This window comes from Anneissia japonica, unplaced genomic scaffold (genome assembly GCF_011630105.1).
Source record: "Anneissia japonica isolate Jap-2015-1 unplaced genomic scaffold, ASM1163010v1 scaffold287709_len1912824_cov184, whole genome shotgun sequence".
Taxonomy (NCBI): domain Eukaryota; kingdom Metazoa; phylum Echinodermata; class Crinoidea; order Comatulida; family Comatulidae; genus Anneissia; species Anneissia japonica.
This window is the reverse complement of record NW_022751466.1, coordinates 294,681-314,432: the sequence shown is the minus strand read 5'-3', so window position 1 is coordinate 314,432 and position 19,752 is coordinate 294,681. Positions and strand designations below refer to the sequence as shown.

Below are 19,752 nucleotides of genomic sequence, written 5' to 3'. Positions count from 1 at the left end.
CCCCAACCCCTTTTAGGAAAGTAAAAAAAAAAGAAAGAAAAGAAAGAAATAATTGATAGCTCAAAACAACTCTGAGGTCATTTTCGGGCATCTAGAAAACAAAAATTTAGGGTTGTGACTTTTAGACATCTCGGGATCCACCCTTGTTTATGGTACTGTATATACTGTAAGTTTGTAACATAATCCAGATGTAATTTTTATTGCTTTAAAATATACTTTATATAGAGTACCACAGTTGTGTTGTCACAACGCCAGGTGGCGCTCTCTGTTGTCAACAGACGTAGGATACCGCTCATTACGCCTGAATGACTGAATAGGCTTTTTGGAATAGGCATGTTAAAATCTAATATTTTACCATCGAAATGTACTAAAAACACAAAAGTTCGCATTATATTAGTTATCGAACACACATTTAATCATCAATTAAAATTTACAAAGAAAAAGTAAGATACAACATCTTAATAATTACGTTAGAAATTGGGATCAATTTTTTTTTAGTGGCGAAAATGGCATCAGGTTTTGCAATGAAGCAACGGAGTAGTGTCACGTGGTATCGTGACGTAACACTGTAGTACTCTATACAAATTAATATTTTTACCCATTCACCAAAACATATCCTGTCCCCTTCTTCTAAATGCACATCAGCCTGTGCCCCACTAGCTTTACTGATAACACTGCGACATGATGGGATACGCTTCTTTAATTCACCAGTTCCTGTTATGTGATCAGCATGACAATGTGTGTTTGCTGAAAATAAGAGAAAAAAATAAATAAATAAACAATGGTAAATATAAAAATATATTTAGCTGATATCATTCAGATGAAATACATAAATATTTATTTGTTTCAATTGTGAAACATAAGTATAAGGTAAATAAGTATTTAACAATTAATTAAGCAGATCAAAGAAAATTAAAATACTGTATTTTTCAAACTTAAAATAAATCCAGTTAATAAAATTTACAGTATATCTTTTGTTAATTAGGTCCCACTCCCTACTGTAAAGCGCACAGAGGTATTTTACATTATGCACTATATAAGGTCACAATAATAATAATAATAATTTATTATTATTATTTTTATTATTATTATTATTACTATTATTAATATACATGTTTCAAATAACATGAATATGTTAAAAGTATTCATATTTAAAACAATGAAAAAAATATGACAAAAATATATCATAATAAAATATAATACAAAAATCTATAATTGAATAATAATTTTAAAAAAAAATAAACAAAACATAAACATACTACCAGCAAAATAATAATTAATAAAGCTAATTATGTTAGTCAAATCACCTGCATATAAAAGTTTTAATCCTAGGTCCTCCATTAAATTGACATCACGATTAACCAACTCCAAAACAGGGTCAATCAAAATAGCTTCACCAGATACTTTATCACCAAGCAGGTAAGTTAGGGTGAATGATTGATGATCAAATAACTGATAAAAAAGATCAAATCAAAAACATTAAAGGGCCTTAGAACATTAACATCATTGAATATATTTGGGATTTGGTAGTGAGAGACAACGTTAACACCCCCTGGGCCTTTATCTTTTCCTTATTTATATATAGGCCTACACATTTCTATAAATAGTTTGTTTGTTTGTTTGTTTGGTTTTTTTTGCATTTCTTTTTTGTATTTAAAGGTACAGTAAATTGCATTATCCAATAAAATGCTGCCACCAACGTGATGACATCATTCAAAAATCGCACACCGTGAGCACACTAACCACATAAAGCATAGTGGCCATTTGTAGCATAGGCCTAATTACAGTATGTTTATTTTGCCATAATTTGGGCCCCTATCCATAGCATGTAGCATTAATGCTACGCATGATTTTATGAAAACGTAGAATAATTAAATTTAGAATTTATATCAATTTCATTAGGGCCTAAATTTAGAAAAATAAATTGCAAAAAAAAAAAAATCTGAGAGTGGCATTTCTACATCAATATAAACAGAAAACCTCTAAGCAATGTTTGTTTGTATACAGAGTTTAACACCAGCAGAAAATGAATCTATAAAAAGTTTTTAAGCAAGATTTCCTCCGACTTAATTTAATATATTCTCCTTCCCACTTATTGCCAACACTGGTTGGTAAGGTGAAACTTCCAAATATTATTTTGTTTTTGTTTATAAATTTTCATAGTGTATTTAAATACCATATTTTATATAATAAATGTTGTTTTATTTATGAAAAATGTATATTAATGTAATATATATAAATCTAAAACTCTCTAAATCAACGCCAAAAAGTACAAATAAAATTAGAAAATGATGAAGGTAATACATTGCATGTCGTTATGTAGAACTTAACAAAATAAGATTTGATAAATATATAATTGATGAAAATAAATTACGGAATTACAAATATAGGTGGATCCACTATTGGAGACTCTGGACAATTAAAAAAACTAGGCTAATCTATTGCATTTAATAAAGCATAGGATAAAAAATCAATCATAATTAATAAAAAAATAAAAAAGTTAAAGTTCTTTGTTAATATTCCTATCAATTTGTATGTGACACAAAGATGAAAATGTTTCCATACACTGATTTAGGCTATGTCAAGTCAAAACACACCTAAAAATACTTGATTGGAGACAACATTGGCAATCCAGTGGCACTATTTAACAGTATTGTTGAGATTGCAAAATGGCATGAGGCATCACAGAGAATTAGCCTTATTTTACATTCAATGTATTTCTTTAGTGCTAATGATGAACTCAAATGAGATGCGCAATTGTGCTAATACCATGGATATATATACGGATTTATATAATTTTAAGTAGTTTTAAAGCTTAAATATGTACCGTAATAACTGATTGAGTAAATCATTTATACAATAAAATTACAAAATATTATACATTTCTTGTTTGTAATTTAACCGTTCCCTGGTTGCATTTTTAGGAGGCATTTTGGCCAACGATACAATAACAATGTGTTAGCTTTCGTATAAGAAAGAATGGTATATAATTAATTTTAAATTTTTGCTGATATAGTTACCTGACCTACCAGTAGGCCTATTATTGAGTATTATGTGAAAGTATACTATAAATAATACTCTATTAGTTATGTACTCAATAATTACATTGTTATGAATAACATTGCAACAACAATTAAATGTAAGACTGCGACACTGGGTACATTGTTAGTGCCATAATAGGATTACCTGTAATTCATATTCAAGCAAGGTACAGTAGATGAAAGTAGGGGCCTACTATTAGTGTTACTTCACCAACTTTCTCTGCATTCAGCAAGCGATTTCACTTTAGACTTTATGAACAATGACTCACACCGTTGTTGGCAGAATTTTACTGTATGTTGCAATTCACCATGTCCAAAGCAGCCTCATCATAGGCCTACATACCTTTATCAAAGGGAAGATAAGAAATAGGCCTGGGGGCTAGTAGGGCCTACTACGGTACCGTATCCCTAGCCACGACGGATGTGGCGCTAAATGCACTTTACTTTAGTACTCCACCCTAACCTTTACTGCAGTCTTGCTATGTTATTGTTAATTAAGGTTAGGGTTTAGATTAGGGTAGGGTGGAGTACTAAAGTGCATTAGCGCCGCGTATTTTATTTTATATATGTATGTAAATATTATTCATTATTTATTGTTATTAATATTAGTGACATACCTGCCGAAATACAAAATTTGAAGGCAATGTGTTGATACTCCTTTGGGGAACATTAACATTAGGCCTGAGCCTAGGCCTACTTCTTGCAACGGCCACTACCGGTACAGATAGCCTCTTAGGCCAAACAGCCAAGCAGGCAAAGTTAGATTTTGTACGTGATGATAGACCATCTGCTGCCCCGAAGAAACTTTTCGACTTCGATTGAAGTAACTTTGCAAATCGAAGGCAAATTTGATGCGACTTTGAGCTGAAAGATGTCATGGCTGTATGTTACATAAATAATTAAACCTCGATAAACATGAATATGCACTTGATTTTTCCTATTATAAGCCTATAATAATTGAAGTAAAGATAACAACATTCCTCAAAATATCAAGGTCCTTTTTTCCATGGTTTACTCACCTATCACCTTTGACCCTGTTGTTGTTTTGTGGTGTGGTGGCGCTATGTAGATACCGCGGAAAACAAAATAACAAACTGGACGTATGGTAAGTAGTATAGGTAGGCTATTTGATTCATGTACTTTTGTGAGAAACAAGAAGGATCAGATTGTTTTAAGTAAGTTAGTGTAGTCATAGGCTTTAATGGGCCAGTCTAGCTTATATTAGGCTTCGCCTAGCTAGATAGAGTGGCACTAGGCCTCGGCTCGGCTAGGCCTAATAGTCTAGTCTCCTAGGAGTCCTAGCCTAGCCTAGCAGGCAAGAGAAGGCCCTCCTTCCTAGCCTACCACCACGCTCACTGCTACCTAGCCTAGGTCTAGAGGCGCCTACTCCTACCTACTATTGCTAAGCTAGGCCAGGCCCTTAATACCAGCCTAATACTATTCTAGGGGTTCTAGGGCCTGGCGGCAGATTCATCTTTACTAAAATTGCTGATGCCATTAAGTTATAGACAGGTGAAGTCAAAGGACGATTTCGAAATTTTGCAGAGTACGTGACATTAATAATACTGTAAGTTGTTTAATTTGTGTCATGATTGGTTAGTGTGTTTCAATGTTAGCAAATGCAAGCTCATGCATTTTGGTTATAACAATTTTTTAGAGTATTCTTACGAACTGGATGGCACTGTCTTGGAAGAGGTTGCGAATCAGAATGATTTGGGGGTGATCATAGATAATCAGTGTGTTGCTGCGGCACCCGTTGCTGCTGTTAAGACTGCTAATACAGTTCTTAGTACTATTTAAAAGTCTATAAAATATAAGTCTGTTTCTATGATTAGATCACTCTATATTAGTTTAGTACGACCCCACCTCGAATTTGCAATTCAGTCCTGGTCTCCATATTTAAAAAAAAAAGATTTATTTTAATAGATAAGACGTGCAACCAGATTACTACCTAGTTTGCATGGCAAGTCTTATGAGGTAAGATTACGTGCTTCTAAATTGACGTCATCGGAAGATAGGCGACCTAAAGGGTATATAGTTGAAACATATACAATTCTAACAAATAAAGAAAATATTGATAGTGAATTATTTTTCAGTATTTAAATCAGAATTTAGTGCCACTAGTGACTAAGGGTCATAAGCACAAACTGAAAAAGTCATATGTGCAATTCAATTGCAGAAAGTATTTTTTACTCAACGTATTATTAATACATGGAACACTCTCCCTGCCAGTACGGTTGAAGCTAGTACAGTATCAGATTTTAAACGACAGTTTGAGAAGACAAGAGGGGCTACCAGAGGGCCACCACTGGCCTACCAGCCTCTTGCACCACTTATTTAGAGTGATGTATGATGAGTTACGGGTGAGATCCTGGGCATTGCCTAGGCCTGTTACCTGTATGTAGGCCTAGACTAAAATACCCTCAACTAGGCTAGACCTTCCAACGAGACTGTATAATAGTAGTAAGGCTTAATTTAAAATTAACTTTCATTCTTTTTTTAAGTTTGGATTTGAGCAAGAAGTATGCCAGCTGAACCAGGGAATTTCCGTGTGAAGTTAACAGGCATGTCGCACGATCTCCTCATGGAACCAGACAAGGCACATGAAATATGTCTCATAGACAGTGACATATCAAGCCTACAAGATCTTCCATTAGTGGGGCATATACAAACTCTGAACCTCCACTGTAACAAAATTTCCATTATTGAAAATCTTCAGCACCTGAAGTTTCTAAAGCACTTGGATCTGTCATCCAATCAGATTGTAGTGATGCAGGGTCTGGGAGCACTAGTGTCACTCAGGACTTTGAATCTTGCTTGTAATGTCATCCAACAAATCAAAGGTCTTAGGAATTTAAGGTTCTGTACAATATTTGTTTTATGCGTAGAAATGTAAACAAAAGAACTTTTTAGGAACTAATTTCATGCTATGTATTTGATTTGATTTGATTTCTTTGATATCAACTTAATAATATTACAAAACCGGAACAACTGAATACAATGAAACAAAATTAACAAAGCAGGTCATCAATGTTGATATCGGGGTTAACCCTCCAAATCCATGTAAGGATTTATTTCCAGAGGTATCCCAATATACACAAAACAGATGACACCTAAAAAAAGGAACTAAAAATTCATTTAAAAAACATGCAAAAAAAAGTGTACTTAAAGAAAAAGAGGCAAAAACCGATGTCTTGTGCTATTAAAATTGTCATAAGTTATTTATTAATTTTCTTCAGTGTAGTGTAAAATTACAATAACTAATCATTAATATGTACAGCAAAAAACCTCCAAAAAAGCATTCAACTAACAAAAAGCGAAATTACATTAAAAAAAAAATTTTTAATTTCTTGCTAACAGAAGCCTGACGAAACTGAACTTATCATACAACCAAGTGAATGACATCTCGGGCCTTATGGATCTCCAAGGCCCAAGCTACTGTTTGAAGACTCTTGAATTACAGGGAAATCAATTAGATAATTTTAGCCATGTTGTAACCTGTCTTAATGGTATACAGAAGCTGACTCATCTAAGCTTGTCAGAGCCTAATGGAGGTAACCCTGTTTGCAACCAGCCAGGTACATAAGAATCAATATCTTCTCCAATTAGTGGCAAAGCTAACCTCACTGTTGGCCATCACTAATTTGACCAAAGTCTTTAAAGCTCTTTCCACACTATCAAATTTTCTTTGACAAAAAACTGTTGTATGTCCAGATATAGTCATGATGTGCCTACCTGTATATATGGTCATGATGTGATGTCATCATGACCATAATTAGGTATGTCACATGTTTTTGTCAAATAAAATTTTGTTAGTCAGTGCTTAACAAATATATTTTGCCATTTCAATACAGTATGATCTAAAACATCTAAGAACAGCATAAACACAGCCCAAAATTACCCTTTTGTTTTTTCAGGCCATTCACCACTAAACTCTGCTTTTGTTTTGGTAATGGCATGGATCATTGACATCATTATTTCTATTTTATAATGCTAGGCTACCAAACTGGACTGCTGAACACTCTTCCCCAGCTGCAAGTCTTAGATGGATATGACAGGACTGGTAAAGCAGTACCAAAGCATGATGGCTTAGCAGACATACCAGGTTTGCATTGCAGTATTTACATTAGGCCTAATTACTGGCACTTTGTCTTCTAAAGTACAACTAACATTGCAAAGACAGCTCACTATGTAGTCTTTTTGAAAGTAAAAGTTATGTAAACATGGTGGTATACATGTTAGGATGACTTGGTCTGAATTGGTTCACTGGAGTGAAATTGAATAGCTTGGTGGTTAAGATGCTTGCCTTCCAATCCCAGTCCTGGGTTCAATTCCTCTGACAGTAGGATTTTTTTTCCTCACACCTAAAACAACGCCACTCCCTAAGCCTCGATACAAGACTTAGTTATTAAAGCATAACAGAGGCCTGTGGGAGAACAGTAGATATCCACTGAACAGGATGTCCAGTATAAAGAAGGACAAAGTTATAAAGACTAATATTTCCTTGTGGCATCATTTCCTTTCTATCTATTGGTAGGACTTGAAGATTATTTAGAATACCTTGTTTCTAACCAGTCTAACAGTAGCAGTCAAGAAACCCCATTCCAGTTAATCACACCAAAGATTGATGAAGCGCTGGAGCGCTTCCGCTCTCGGGCTCTGTCCACAGCAGATGGATCAAGTGCAGAGCCAGCAGACACTTCAGAGATTGAGGCTGGGGTCTTAAGACCAACCACAAGGAAGAAAGATGTGAGTGTATTGATGTTGTTGTCTATTTGAATACTTACCTTGAACCATATATATTGTATGCAGCTTTCAAGCTAGGCTCTTTATGGTAAGTATATACTCGCTCACAGCAAAAGGAAAATTGAGGCCTGTTCCATTATTTTTAAAGTAAGTTCCTAAAAGGAAATTGGCATTGGTTCATCCAGGTAATTATCTCACTCATATAAACACCTGGGTCGAACTACAGTATTCCATTATTTTCGAGGTAAGTTCCTAAAAGAAAATTGGCATATATTGGTTCATCCAGGTAATTATCTCACTCATAGACCAACAACATCACTTTTGATTTGTGTGATTGCTTGTAATTTTAATTAAAATTTTTTTTAAATATTATAATTATTATTATTATTTATGCTTCTACAACTAGGCCTATAACTCTTTGTTGTTTCTGTTATCACTTCATTATTATTGTTATTATTATTATCATTATGCATATCATTAATATTGCAGGATTTATTATACAGTAAAAGTTTGAATTTGATTTTTAAATTGACTTTGCAAATAATAATTTAATATTTTGGTTAAATCTGTTTCTTGGTTGGTTCTGGAGAGCTCCCAGACAGATGCGCATTGCCCTTTTCTGAGCAATCACACCAAGTATTGCTGACTCATTTTATATTTTTGTACTTTATGTTAATTTTTTATAAACTTGAAATGGTGAAATAATTTATATAGTGTGATATGAAACATTAATTTTGATCTTAATACTTGTGTTTTTATTTTCAGACTGAAATACATGTGTCCATGATAAAGTCGAATGCACAATCTACTCATGAAAAACGTATAGAGAATCTAGAGCAGCAGTTAGCATTTATGGTGGAAGAACGGACGAGGAGTCAGGTAACAGGCAACCTCCCTCGCTTGTGGAGAACAGTAATCATAGCCATGAATGAATCACAGTAGCATCAATTCTTTTTCATGCATTCTTTTAACTTCACAATTTCAAATATCTTTTCTCTTTATTTTAATGAAGAAATGTTATTACATTACTCAATTTTAGAATGTATATAGGTTTATTTTAGTTTATATTTTTATTTTTTAATAATTTTTTTTAAAATTTGTTATTTTATCAATAGTAACAACAAAATAAATGATGATTATTATGTTTATTCAGGCTAAGTCCTCAACAAGCTATACAGGTACATCTACACCGAGTGAGGTTAAGAAGCAACGAAAACCAAGCTGTCCAAGAGGCCTAGGAAAGCAAGCTGGTAAGTGCACCTCAAGTAAGTATAAGTGATACGATGAAAAAATGGTTTTTCTAAAAAATAGTATAAACAATATGAATTCTAACAGTAATATTAAAATTTGATTTGCTTTATATTCAGTGCATTATCCGATGACTTTCTATGCACATTTCAGATCAATAATTAGAAAAGATAAAACAAACAGATTGAAGCATCACCACCCCATGTTGACTTAAATTTTTAAAATTTTGCAAAACAATGAAGAATCAAGACCTAATCTTCAATATGCAACAACATGTCAATAGACCATTGCTTATTAACTTCAGATAAAACAAAAAGATACTTATTCAAACTAATAATACATTTTTGAAAAATTAGTGTTTTGATCTGTGTTTTGATTTTCAGGATTTTTTAAAGTGGTCAAATATATTCCTCAAAACTGTCTATATCATTTGGAGTAAGCAAATTAGATTTAACTTGTATTACAAAAATAATATGTTAGTATCTCTTCATTTACTTTTTGTGTTTGAATAGAGAGTGAAGCTAGTGAAAGTGAATCAGGCCATAAAACACAAGCCAAGAAGAAGCCAGCTAGAACTGCTACTACAGGCAAACAACCCAGGGAAGCTTTATCAGGCAAACAACCCACACAGCGACAAAGAAAGGCTGGAAAACAAACTGAACCTAGGTGAGAGTATCTTTAACTATAAATGGGACAGTTATTTGATAAGTGTACACAATTGTTTAAATTTGCAGAAGGACCAATACCATTTTTTTTTCTGAATTTGATGATTGTAGTGTTGCAAGTTCACGACCTGTTAAAAAACCAAAGTCACAACCTTCTAGCAGCTCACCAGGAAGTGACTCTCGCCCTCAGAATTTTCCAAGCAGAGTTGTGCCAACAACTGCAAAACAAGATTTAGACAAACTGGCGTTGATGCAGGAGCTGGATGTAGAAAGGGAGAGAAGATGGAAAGCAGAGCAGGCTGCAAGGAGGCTAGCTGAGCGTATTCAAGAGCTTCAGACCAAGTGTAAGTCATTTTGTTTTATAGAAATCTTTATCCATCACAGTGTTCTTCTGGCAGGCAATTAATTTCTGCTGTCCACTTCCATAATGCTATTGCTCAGCATCTAGATTTTTTTTACTTTAATGTTTTTAATGAATTGCCACCTACTTCCCTTTATTCCAGGATCTATATATTTCTACTTCAAAATCTTTCATGGTGTACTAACTACTGCCCATTTATCTGACGTTTTCCAGATTCCGATGATGTCTTCTGCCTTCTTTTGTAGTAACTGCCACTTAGTTCTTTAATGATGTTGTTCATTATTCATATCTCTTTTCTTTTTGTTACTTGTTAGTGAAAGATGAACATGAGGTGCAAGATGTTGCCATCGAAGCAACCACAAGGCTGAAGCATGCCTTAATGAATGAAAAGGAAGTTAAGAACAAACAGGAGGTAGCTCTTGCAGAACTCAGGGTAACTATATTGCCTGTCTGATTAATCTATACCTCTAAACTCTCTGTACTGGTTACTTCTATGCTGTAACCACCATGGAAAAGTAACCTCGGTCTTCAAAAATATCTGCAATTATTTCTTTGGTTTTCAGGATAAAGTTGAAGAATTAATGAGGAAGTTAGAATCAAGTGAAAAGGAAGAAGCAGAAGGAAGGAGTGCTCTGAAAGCAATGGAGGCTACAGCAACAAAAGCAGAAAGAGAACGACTCCAACAACAAGCTCATGAGGTCAGTAGCTCAAACCGAGACTGACATGGTCATTTGCCTCAGTCAGTGTAAGTTTGAGGCAAATGACTATCCAGTGGCTAGTCTCACCTGGATTCTAGTAAAATAATAGTATTTCAGCAGTAAATACTCTCTATATTGTGTAGATAGACTGATAATCTCTGCCCTTGTTAGACTATGCGACAAATTTGTCAAAGTGTCAGTATAGAAAATTGAACAAGTATATCTCTGTGATGACAGGCGAAGCGAACGCAAGAGTACCAGATGAGGGCGGCAGCTACGGCACGGGAGCTGGATCTTGTCCGGAACCAGGCCAAGCAACATGAAGGCAAGGTCCGACAGCTGCAAGAATTGCTTGCTATCAGGGAACAAGAACACAGGTAAGGTTTCCAAGGGGGAATTTTAGCATCTTTAAGCAGGAAAGCAACATTAATGATAGCGCCCTCAACCAGGTAGTGTTGAGTTATAAAAACCCCCTCAGGCAGAAAAGGAACCATCTCACCTTTTGTGTGAAAGGAGAAATCTTGTTATAATATATCTTTACATAATTTATCCTGTTAAAATAATAGGTAATATATTTAAAAGCATTTCTCCTCATTACTCTCTTGCAGAGAGAGTCTTCAGAACCGCCACAGTATGGAGAGTTCAGAGGTCAAGGACACTGTGTCAAAAGCTGTGGCATCTGAGAAAGAAAGACATCAACATGAACAGGAACTTTACAAACAAAAGTAAGTTAATTAAATATTAAATATATATTCATACATTATGGTTTTAAGTGGTAACAGTGGTTTTAAAACCAGTGTTATCTATTCATAGTATCAGTGAAATTGTGCAAGGCACTGTGATTGTATCTGTTTTTTTCCCAGCGCTACCATTCCATATTAAGAGCTATATGTCCACTATGACCCTCCATTAACTTAATGGTCTCATAGAACACCTTCAAGTGTTATATATTCCACATATTTATTACTGATATTTATATTTTGTTTTATTTAAACTAGGATTGAGTGCCTATCAAAACAGTATTCAGATCTAGAGAATGAGTTCAGAATGGCTCTCCAGATTGAAGCAGAACGATTTAATGAGGTTAGCAATCATTTGTTTAGATTAGTTGTCCTAGTAAAAAAAATAAATGAATCCTGTTTGATAAGCTTATCAGAAATTGGAAGTACTGTAAACACAAGACTTGTATGATTTGCTCAGCCTTATCAAGTGAATTAAATTATAGCATTTTTTATGAAACAGCTACAAGTTGCATTTGAGAAACTGTCTCAGGAATCAAGTCAGATGCGCCAGGGCCTGTTCACTGCAACTGAAAAGGAGAGGAAAGCCTCAGGTCTGGTCACTGAACTTACAGCGGTGAGACTCCACTGTTTATATCATAATTATTGGAAAAAATTAATTGTCTTGGTCATACATAAAAAGAAAATCATACATTATTGTTGGTTGCAATATAACCTTGATGATGACGATGCTGATAATAATATGGTGCAATATGCACATTAGGGAATGCAGTGCAGTCTCCAGAAAGGAGAGGAGCTTGTCTCCCAGTTTAATATCCAATTCACTACAAAATAGAACACCACACTGTAAATAAGTCTTTAAACTTGTGTGGGTGGTCCTTTATGCTGAAGAAATCATATCAGTGTGCTAATTACTTGACTACTTCTCTCTAGATGGTAAAGGAACAAAAGGGTAGAATTACTGAGCTGTCTAAATCAAAACATGAAGTTTTGTCCGATTACAAGGTAAAATCTTCAATAACAATTTAAACGTATAGTTATTCATCCCAAGTAAACATTATATTCATAATAATTGTCTGTCAGAAAATACAGATTAAGTAGTATAACCAAGTAAAATTACACAACTTTTATTGTCCCTGTCTTTTAATTTTAAAGTATTATGCTATGTATTTGAATGATATAATAAATAGTGAAACTAAAAGTGACAGTAATATAGTATGAATTTGTAAGCTTGATGATATTTATATTTATACCTAGGCCAGAATCCAGAGCCTGGAAGTTCAAGTAGAGGAAGGAAGGCGACGTCAGGTACAGTTTGAATTGTTGAAGCAAGACCGAGGCAAGTTACAGACACAACTGACTGCTCAAGAGTCTGTCATTGAAGGCCTGAAGGCAGAAAGGAAATTGTGGGGACATGAACTAGCTCAACAAGGTAATACTGTATTATAATTGTTAATGAGAAGGGTAGGCATGGAGAAACTCCAACCATGCTGGCAAATAGGCTCTGAATGTGTTCTACTGTACCCCGTTATCACATGTGCTAATCAGTAGACAATCTATGATTTCAAAAACAAAATCATTTGGGGTAGTGGTGTTATCTTGAAAATTTAAACGATAAAACCACAAGCTGCTCACTAAGCCTCATTTTGATATTTATAGCCTTTAAATTGATTAAATAATTTTAATTATTTATTTCCAAACCAAAAGTGATTATGTCCTCTTTCAGCAAAGCAATGCCTGGTATAATAGTGGGCCTTTCAACATCGTTGTAACCAGATACATAACATGACCTTTTTCTAAGGCTTTTACAAAGGCCCTGGATCATTTAAAAAATTGCCATAGATATTCCAACAGAGGAGTAAAATTATTTCACATCTGATTTAAATAAAGAAAGTCCTCAAAAACCAATAATATTAGGGCAGTAAATCACTAAAGCCCTGTAACTTCCTTGGATGTTTCACTAGGGAATTGTTAAAGATTTAATGCTGCCCCCTGCCAAAGAGCCCAGTTCACAATGTGTCATTGGGCTTGCTTTGTTAACAAATAATGCTAATAATATTAGCATGCACGCTATTAAGTCTATCACTAAAGACCCTGCATTAATTTATCTTACGACACGTCATTCACTCAGCAAGTTCATTCAAAATAGTAACATGATGATCTAATAAATAAACCAGTTCATCTTGTACAGACAGATATGGGGAGACAATGAATTTTAACAGCGATGACAAGTCTTTGGATCAATTTAGAACACAATTTGAACAAGAACAAATCCATAGAGCTGTTAATTATATAATTATGGAAGCGGTTTGGCACAGCTGGCATCTTTGAGTTTCCCAGCCTCGAGGTTGGTCCTTCAATCCTTTGCTGTGCATTTCGCATCTGTCCCTTGAGCAAAACGCTTAATCTGCGTTGCTCCTCTCCACCCAGGAGTATAAATAAGTTTGTCTGATACTGCACAAATATGACAACAATACTTAAACATGTGTCCCCAATGACAAGAGAAAACAAAGCACTTTTTTAACCTAAAGGAAAGGCAATATATAAATAAAATATAACAAATTATAATTGTATTTTTCTGGAATATTAAAATAATCTGAATAAATCAATAAATGCCATTTGTCGGACATGTACTCAATTATAGCAAGAAAAATCATATCGATTTTGTCAGGATTTGAACCAGGATCTTATGACTGGAAGGCGAGCACCTTACCTACCAGGCCACATATTTACTCAAATTCATTTTTATCGTAGGTGCTTCCTTAGCTCAAGATAGAGGACGACTTGAGGCGCAGATCAACTCCTGTGAAGCTGAGGTAGCCTCATTAAAAAAACAATCGGAGAGAGACAACGACGCACTGAAGATCAAGACAAAGATATTGGATGATCAGACAGAAACAATCAGGAAACTTAAAGATGTATGACAACATAATTTATTTTATTTATTTATTACATATTCTGCACAAAAATCACAAATCAGGAAATGGTCGGAGGGGTGCCAAGAGGACACCATGGGCTGGGTATCATCTAAACCCACTGACCAAACGAACGAACAATAAAATTACAAAACATCTCAGGGGCAAAATGAAATGTTTAACAAATTAAATAGCCTATAAAAAGATTAATAAAATATTTAGAAATTTTACCGATAAAAAATTACAATAGGGGCTTACAGGATTTAATTCTGCAAAAAACCCCAACTGTTAAAATACAATAAAACATAAATTGAGTGGTTAAAAAAAAGAGAGCCTAACAAATAACAAATGTTTAGAATTGGGATATTTATAATATTTAAGAATTTTAATATATAAAAAATGAGTATTTACATTTCTACTCTCATGGAAATCAAAAATAAAAATATCTAAATCAATAAATTTCATACTTTATATAGTCTTTCAACTAACAATTAGAATGAGAAAAAAATTCTCAGCAATTAACAGATGTTTAAATAAAATAATAATAATAATGCCAAATCAAAATATATACACATAATTATCTATACAGTAATGATTAGAAATGAAAACAGCAATTTTAAAACTAATTTGTATACAATTTATTCTCTTATTTTTCTTTATTGAGAATAAATTTTTTTACAAGTTAGTCTTAAAAGTGCTGTTGTCATTTCTTGTACTGTTCTATAGCTGTCTAATGCGGCTACCCTTTTTATTCATCATCATGTTATTGTTTAATATTAATAATATAAAAGATTTAAAAGTATAAAAACATATTTTATGTACATACTTTTTTAAAATTCAAATTAATTTGCTTTGTCTCAGTGAGCAATTGTGCATGAAATTAAATTATTTTGTTCTGCAAGATGGATCTGTCTTGATGCCAGAGACAGGAAATTAGGTCATCCTGTCTTTTTCCTATAATGCATATCTTTAATTGAAAAGTAGATACTGTATAGAGTGGAAAATCAAAAGGTTATTGAGTCCCCATGAATCCAGTTGCACTGTCTGCTTTTTAAAATATTTATTCTGTTGGTCTCAAGCCATAAATATTCGCTTCCAGGTATCATGTGAGTTGAAGGAAATTTGTAAGTGCAGTAAGAGAACTTGCCAGATTTTAATGTTGTAAAGGACATTATTATTTAGGACTATATTTAGTCTGTCAGTTCTCATTACTTAAAAAAATGATTTAGTGATCCAAACATTTTGGTAGCAAGATTTGTTTGTAGGAAGGCCAGGGCCACAACCACAATTCATCGGGGAAAAAAATGATATGTATTTTCTACATATTAGTAGACTATAAAATTGATTAAAATAATCTTTGAAACCCCTAAAGTGTCATAGTTTTCTGGGTTTTGCCCCTTGGACCATGCCACTTTGTTCTCGTAAGGGACATCCCCCATTCCCCCTATCGCCACCCCTGATCTGATGGTTAATAATCTTTGGACATGAAAAAGAACCCATGGAGATATAAATATCTGATTGGTCATTTCATACCTCAGGGTCTTGTAGAGAGAGACGAAGAGATCAGAGCTGCTAGGAACGAGGCACTGAAGATGCAGCAGACACTAGAGAAACGCTTGGAAGAAGAGTCTGCCAATACTCAAGATCTCCAGGATATGGTGGAGAGGTTGACAGAGCGGAAAGAAATGCTGAAGAACAAAGTTGCAGAGCTGCAGACTGATCTGGACGAGAGTAAAAGAGCATATGAGTAAGTTAACATGTGACATGCCTAAATATGGTCATGATGACATCACATCATGACCATATATAGGCACATCATGACTCTATTTGGGCATACAACAGTTTTCTGATTTAATAGTCTGGACAGGGCTTTTGTAAATTGGAAAATGTTTTTTTTTTTTTTTTTAGAAAGCTTGTGTTTGTATTTATTATTCAAGTTTAATAATCATTTATAGAAAATCCTAGCATTATGGCATTAGAAACCTTGGTCCACTGCTACCTTCATGTATGTTACTTGTACTTGTCTTTCTATGAATAATTCATTACTACTTTTTCTTGTATGTAAACATTGTTATTGTACTCTTATGGATATTATACCTTGATGGCTACAATAATAATAGTCGACTTATATAGTGCTTTACATCATTACCAGCAGTCACTGGATCAAGCAAATACTGTATGGAACGCATACTCAGGTCCCTGGGAGAATTCCATAATGTTGCAGCTGTAAACAGCTTGTGTTTAAACCTACCAGCCACCCATTTGTACTCTTGGGTAGAGACAACTGTAGGTAAAGTGCCATGCCTAAGGACACAAGCGAAATACACAGTGAGTGATTTAACCTTTGACCTCAAGGTTAAGAAGCAGAACCGTAACCACTGTGCCAAACCGCTCCTAATTTGTACAGTAACATATACCGTACAAATAGAAACTTGAATATTAAACTGACATATTCTGCTTTTTTTCCTCACTAGTAATCTTGACAGAAGATGGAAAGATAAAGGTGAAATCATTTCCCAGTTGGAAACACAAGTACGACAAGTGAAACAGAATTTTGATGACAAGGAGTCTAAATTACTAGCTGCTAGGGACAAGGCAATCGCATCAGAAAGGTAGAGTAATAGTGAATGTAAATTATTACTTGCTAGGGACAAGGCAATCACATCAGAAAAGTTCAGTAATAAAGGAATTTGATCAAGTTAGCTTGCCACATTATCTAAATGGGACCCAGAAAGATGATTTTTTTTTCTAGAGGGGATTTTTTATGGAGTTATAGGCCATTACAATTTTACCCATTACAATTTTACAGCAACCCTTTAGCAGCGTGAAGTAAGTGTAAGCTACTGTAAAGATCGTATAGCGCCAACAAAAAAAACGATTTTAAAGTTGATTCTATTACTAATGACATATCAAAAATCCCCTTTAGAAAAAGAAATAATTTTTCTAGGTCCCCTTTTGATTCCGTATTTTTTTGTGGGCTTCAGGTTGATGTAGCTTCGCTAATTACTTATTGTATTACTTTCTACTGAAATTTAAAAATGTTAACAGTATCAGAATTAAATCCACCTATGGGGTCATCCATTGTATTCATCATTTTCAAGGGTTTTTACTCTCCTCAACCTGTATTTTTGTGATTTCTTTGCCATATTCCTTGTGAAGTCAACTGTGTAATGATGTTGCTCCACTTGTGCCAATCAAAAATTATTCCCCTCCCCCTTCCCTGCCTCATTCATAGAGTTGAGGCCTCTGTGTTGCAGTCACTGAGTTTTCACTGATAGTTCCCTTACTTGCAGAGTTGCACTTGAGAAGATTAATGCAATGGACGATGCATTTTCCAACCAGTTAGCGATGGTTCAGAGAAAACATGAAGAACAATTGGAGCAGTTGAAGGCTGAGAAACAACAGCAAATTAATGAGGCTAAAGCTAAGGTACCTTTTGTTTGTTGGACACATTACAATACTGTACTTTCAAAATTGTTAAATACCAAAAAAAATATTTAACACTATCACAGATACCATGATTTAAACAAAAACTATATTTAAAATGCAACTTAAGATGTTTACAATATTTAACATCAAAAATAGATTTAATCAGGGAAAAATTATCAAAAAAATTTATATTTCTGTGTTATTTATAGACAGACTTGGGAGTTCTTTATAGTTAATAACTCATAAGTGGGAAGCCTATCACACTATACTTCCTATTTTATTAGGAATGTTGTCTGGTGAATTGATAGGTTTAATTTTTTTTTTGGTTCAGGTTTTGTCTGTGGAAGAAGAGATGAGACAACTGTTGCTTGAGACAGCCAATCAGAAGAAAGTCATGGAAGGCAAGCTGCATCGACTGACCCAAGCCTTCTCTGACATTCAACAGGATATGACGTCATGACAACAAACACTTTTAACTTTGTGTAAAACTCATGTCGCTGAGTGACACGCAATAATGAGTTTATCTGTCTTGATAAATTTGAATTTAATTTATTGAAATTTATTTTTTGATATAGCTTAATTTATCTGTCTTAGAGGCAGTTCTACTTGTAATTACTCGCCAAATTTGAATTTATTTAATTAAAATTAATTTTTTGATACAGCTTAATGGTTGTTGTGCTTTCCTCTTATATACGCTGGTAGTCATATTGTTAATTTTGTAATTCGCATGATATTATAATGGTAGTTATTAGAACCGGTGTTATGGCTATACCAATTCCATCAACAGATCCAGAGAAAAATAAACTACTAATCCATGTGGAATTTGCAATTCCCAATTTAAAAAAAAATAATACATACACTCTTGTTATCCTGCCTTTCTCAGGGGACTTATGTTAAGGCCTCTGAAGGTCGTCTGTATTATAGCGGGTGTCAACATAGGATTAGTCAGGTGTGTTCATCTTAATGCCTTTAATACCATCAACCAATTTTACTGACCTCCTCTTGCCCTCTTTGATCAATGAACATAAGATATAAACTTGAACTTTAAAACTTCATACAGAGACCGTACATTTTATGCAGCCACACACCCAAGTTATCAAACATTTTGCATGGTTGTTCTTCCATTGCAATTAAGAAATCTATAAACTTATATTTGTTCTTTGTTACTGTCCTTCCGAATAGACTTGCCTAGATCGATGGTGCGTAAATATTTTATCATATAAATATACGTAAATGCTTTTTATCATTATTATTTATCTGCCAAAATAAAATATAAAATGCAAGGGTAGGAATGGAAATGGACTTTTATAGCACCTTATTACTTGTATAACACTAGATTTAATAACATTCTTCAGAGGTTATCATGAATCATTTATAATAGATCGATCCTCATTTTACATAGGAATAGGAAATGATTGGTTAGAGTTTATAAAGGTTTAAGGGTGTTTATATTATGACTAGACCAAGATCAAGGTTATTAAAGCAGATTGATTGTCAAGTATTTACTAAAGGAAACGGGTTGTTTGAGCAGAGACAGGGAGGATGGGATAAGTATGAGATGATAGGGAGATACTGTTTAAGGTCAGGTGAATACTGAAAGATATACTCTCTATGTTTGGCTAATAAAATACAATATTTAAATTTCATACATTGTATATTCAGCTTTTTAATGACCTTTCCGCTAACCCCTCCCTTGGATACTGTTGCTAAGATCCCACTTAACAACAGCGTAAACGTACATAAACACACGTTAGTGAGGCAACACGTGTGTATGTAGGACACTCGCATACTCTGTTAATTGACACGTCGGAAAGGTCCATAAGAAAAAGAGAATATTTCATAGCCCATCATCATCACCACCATAAATACAGTATAGTAACACAGTTCTTGTGTTCCTTGCGTAGACATT

At 34.1% G+C, this 19,752-nt stretch overlaps 2 protein-coding genes across 4 annotated transcripts in view; one reads left to right on the top strand and one right to left on the bottom strand.

The window, feature by feature from the left end:
- Positions 1 to 4,059, bottom strand: part of LOC117121660 (persulfide dioxygenase ETHE1, mitochondrial-like) — a 6,043-nt gene extending 1,984 nt beyond the window's left edge. Inside the window, exons 1-3 of the mRNA XM_033266908.1 lie at positions 3,659 to 4,059; positions 1,308 to 1,452; positions 599 to 747 (exon numbers count right to left, since the gene is read on the bottom strand). Coding sequence (XP_033122799.1) covers positions 599 to 747; positions 1,308 to 1,452; positions 3,659 to 3,919 — 555 coding nt within the window. The 5' untranslated portion in view covers positions 3,920 to 4,059. The remainder of the gene's footprint in view (positions 1 to 598; positions 748 to 1,307; positions 1,453 to 3,658) is intronic.
- Positions 4,060 to 4,080: 21 nt separating this feature from the next.
- On the top strand, positions 4,081 to 19,048 carry LOC117121659 (leucine-rich repeat and coiled-coil domain-containing protein 1-like). Of its 3 annotated transcripts, none has more exons than XM_033266905.1 (22): positions 4,081 to 4,216; positions 5,546 to 5,900; positions 6,402 to 6,619; positions 7,039 to 7,146; positions 7,579 to 7,790; positions 8,553 to 8,666; positions 8,941 to 9,052; positions 9,548 to 9,701; positions 9,812 to 10,044; positions 10,376 to 10,494; positions 10,625 to 10,759; positions 10,997 to 11,136; positions 11,368 to 11,484; positions 11,758 to 11,842; positions 12,002 to 12,115; positions 12,433 to 12,504; positions 12,757 to 12,931; positions 14,254 to 14,417; positions 15,953 to 16,161; positions 16,889 to 17,026; positions 17,708 to 17,843; positions 18,175 to 19,048. In XM_033266905.1, the coding sequence occupies exons 2-22, from the start codon at positions 5,566 to 5,568 to the stop codon at positions 18,301 to 18,303; spliced, it is 3,219 nt and encodes a 1,072-aa protein (XP_033122796.1). In that variant the 5' UTR covers positions 4,081 to 4,216; positions 5,546 to 5,565; the 3' UTR covers positions 18,304 to 19,048. The 3 variants fall into 3 exon arrangements, with proteins under 3 accessions (XP_033122796.1, XP_033122798.1, XP_033122797.1); XM_033266907.1 differs by having other exon boundaries at positions 4,098 to 4,216; positions 8,941 to 9,037; XM_033266906.1 differs by lacking the exon at positions 4,081 to 4,216 and adding an exon at positions 4,576 to 5,018.
- Positions 19,049 to 19,752: the final 704 nt, after the last annotated feature.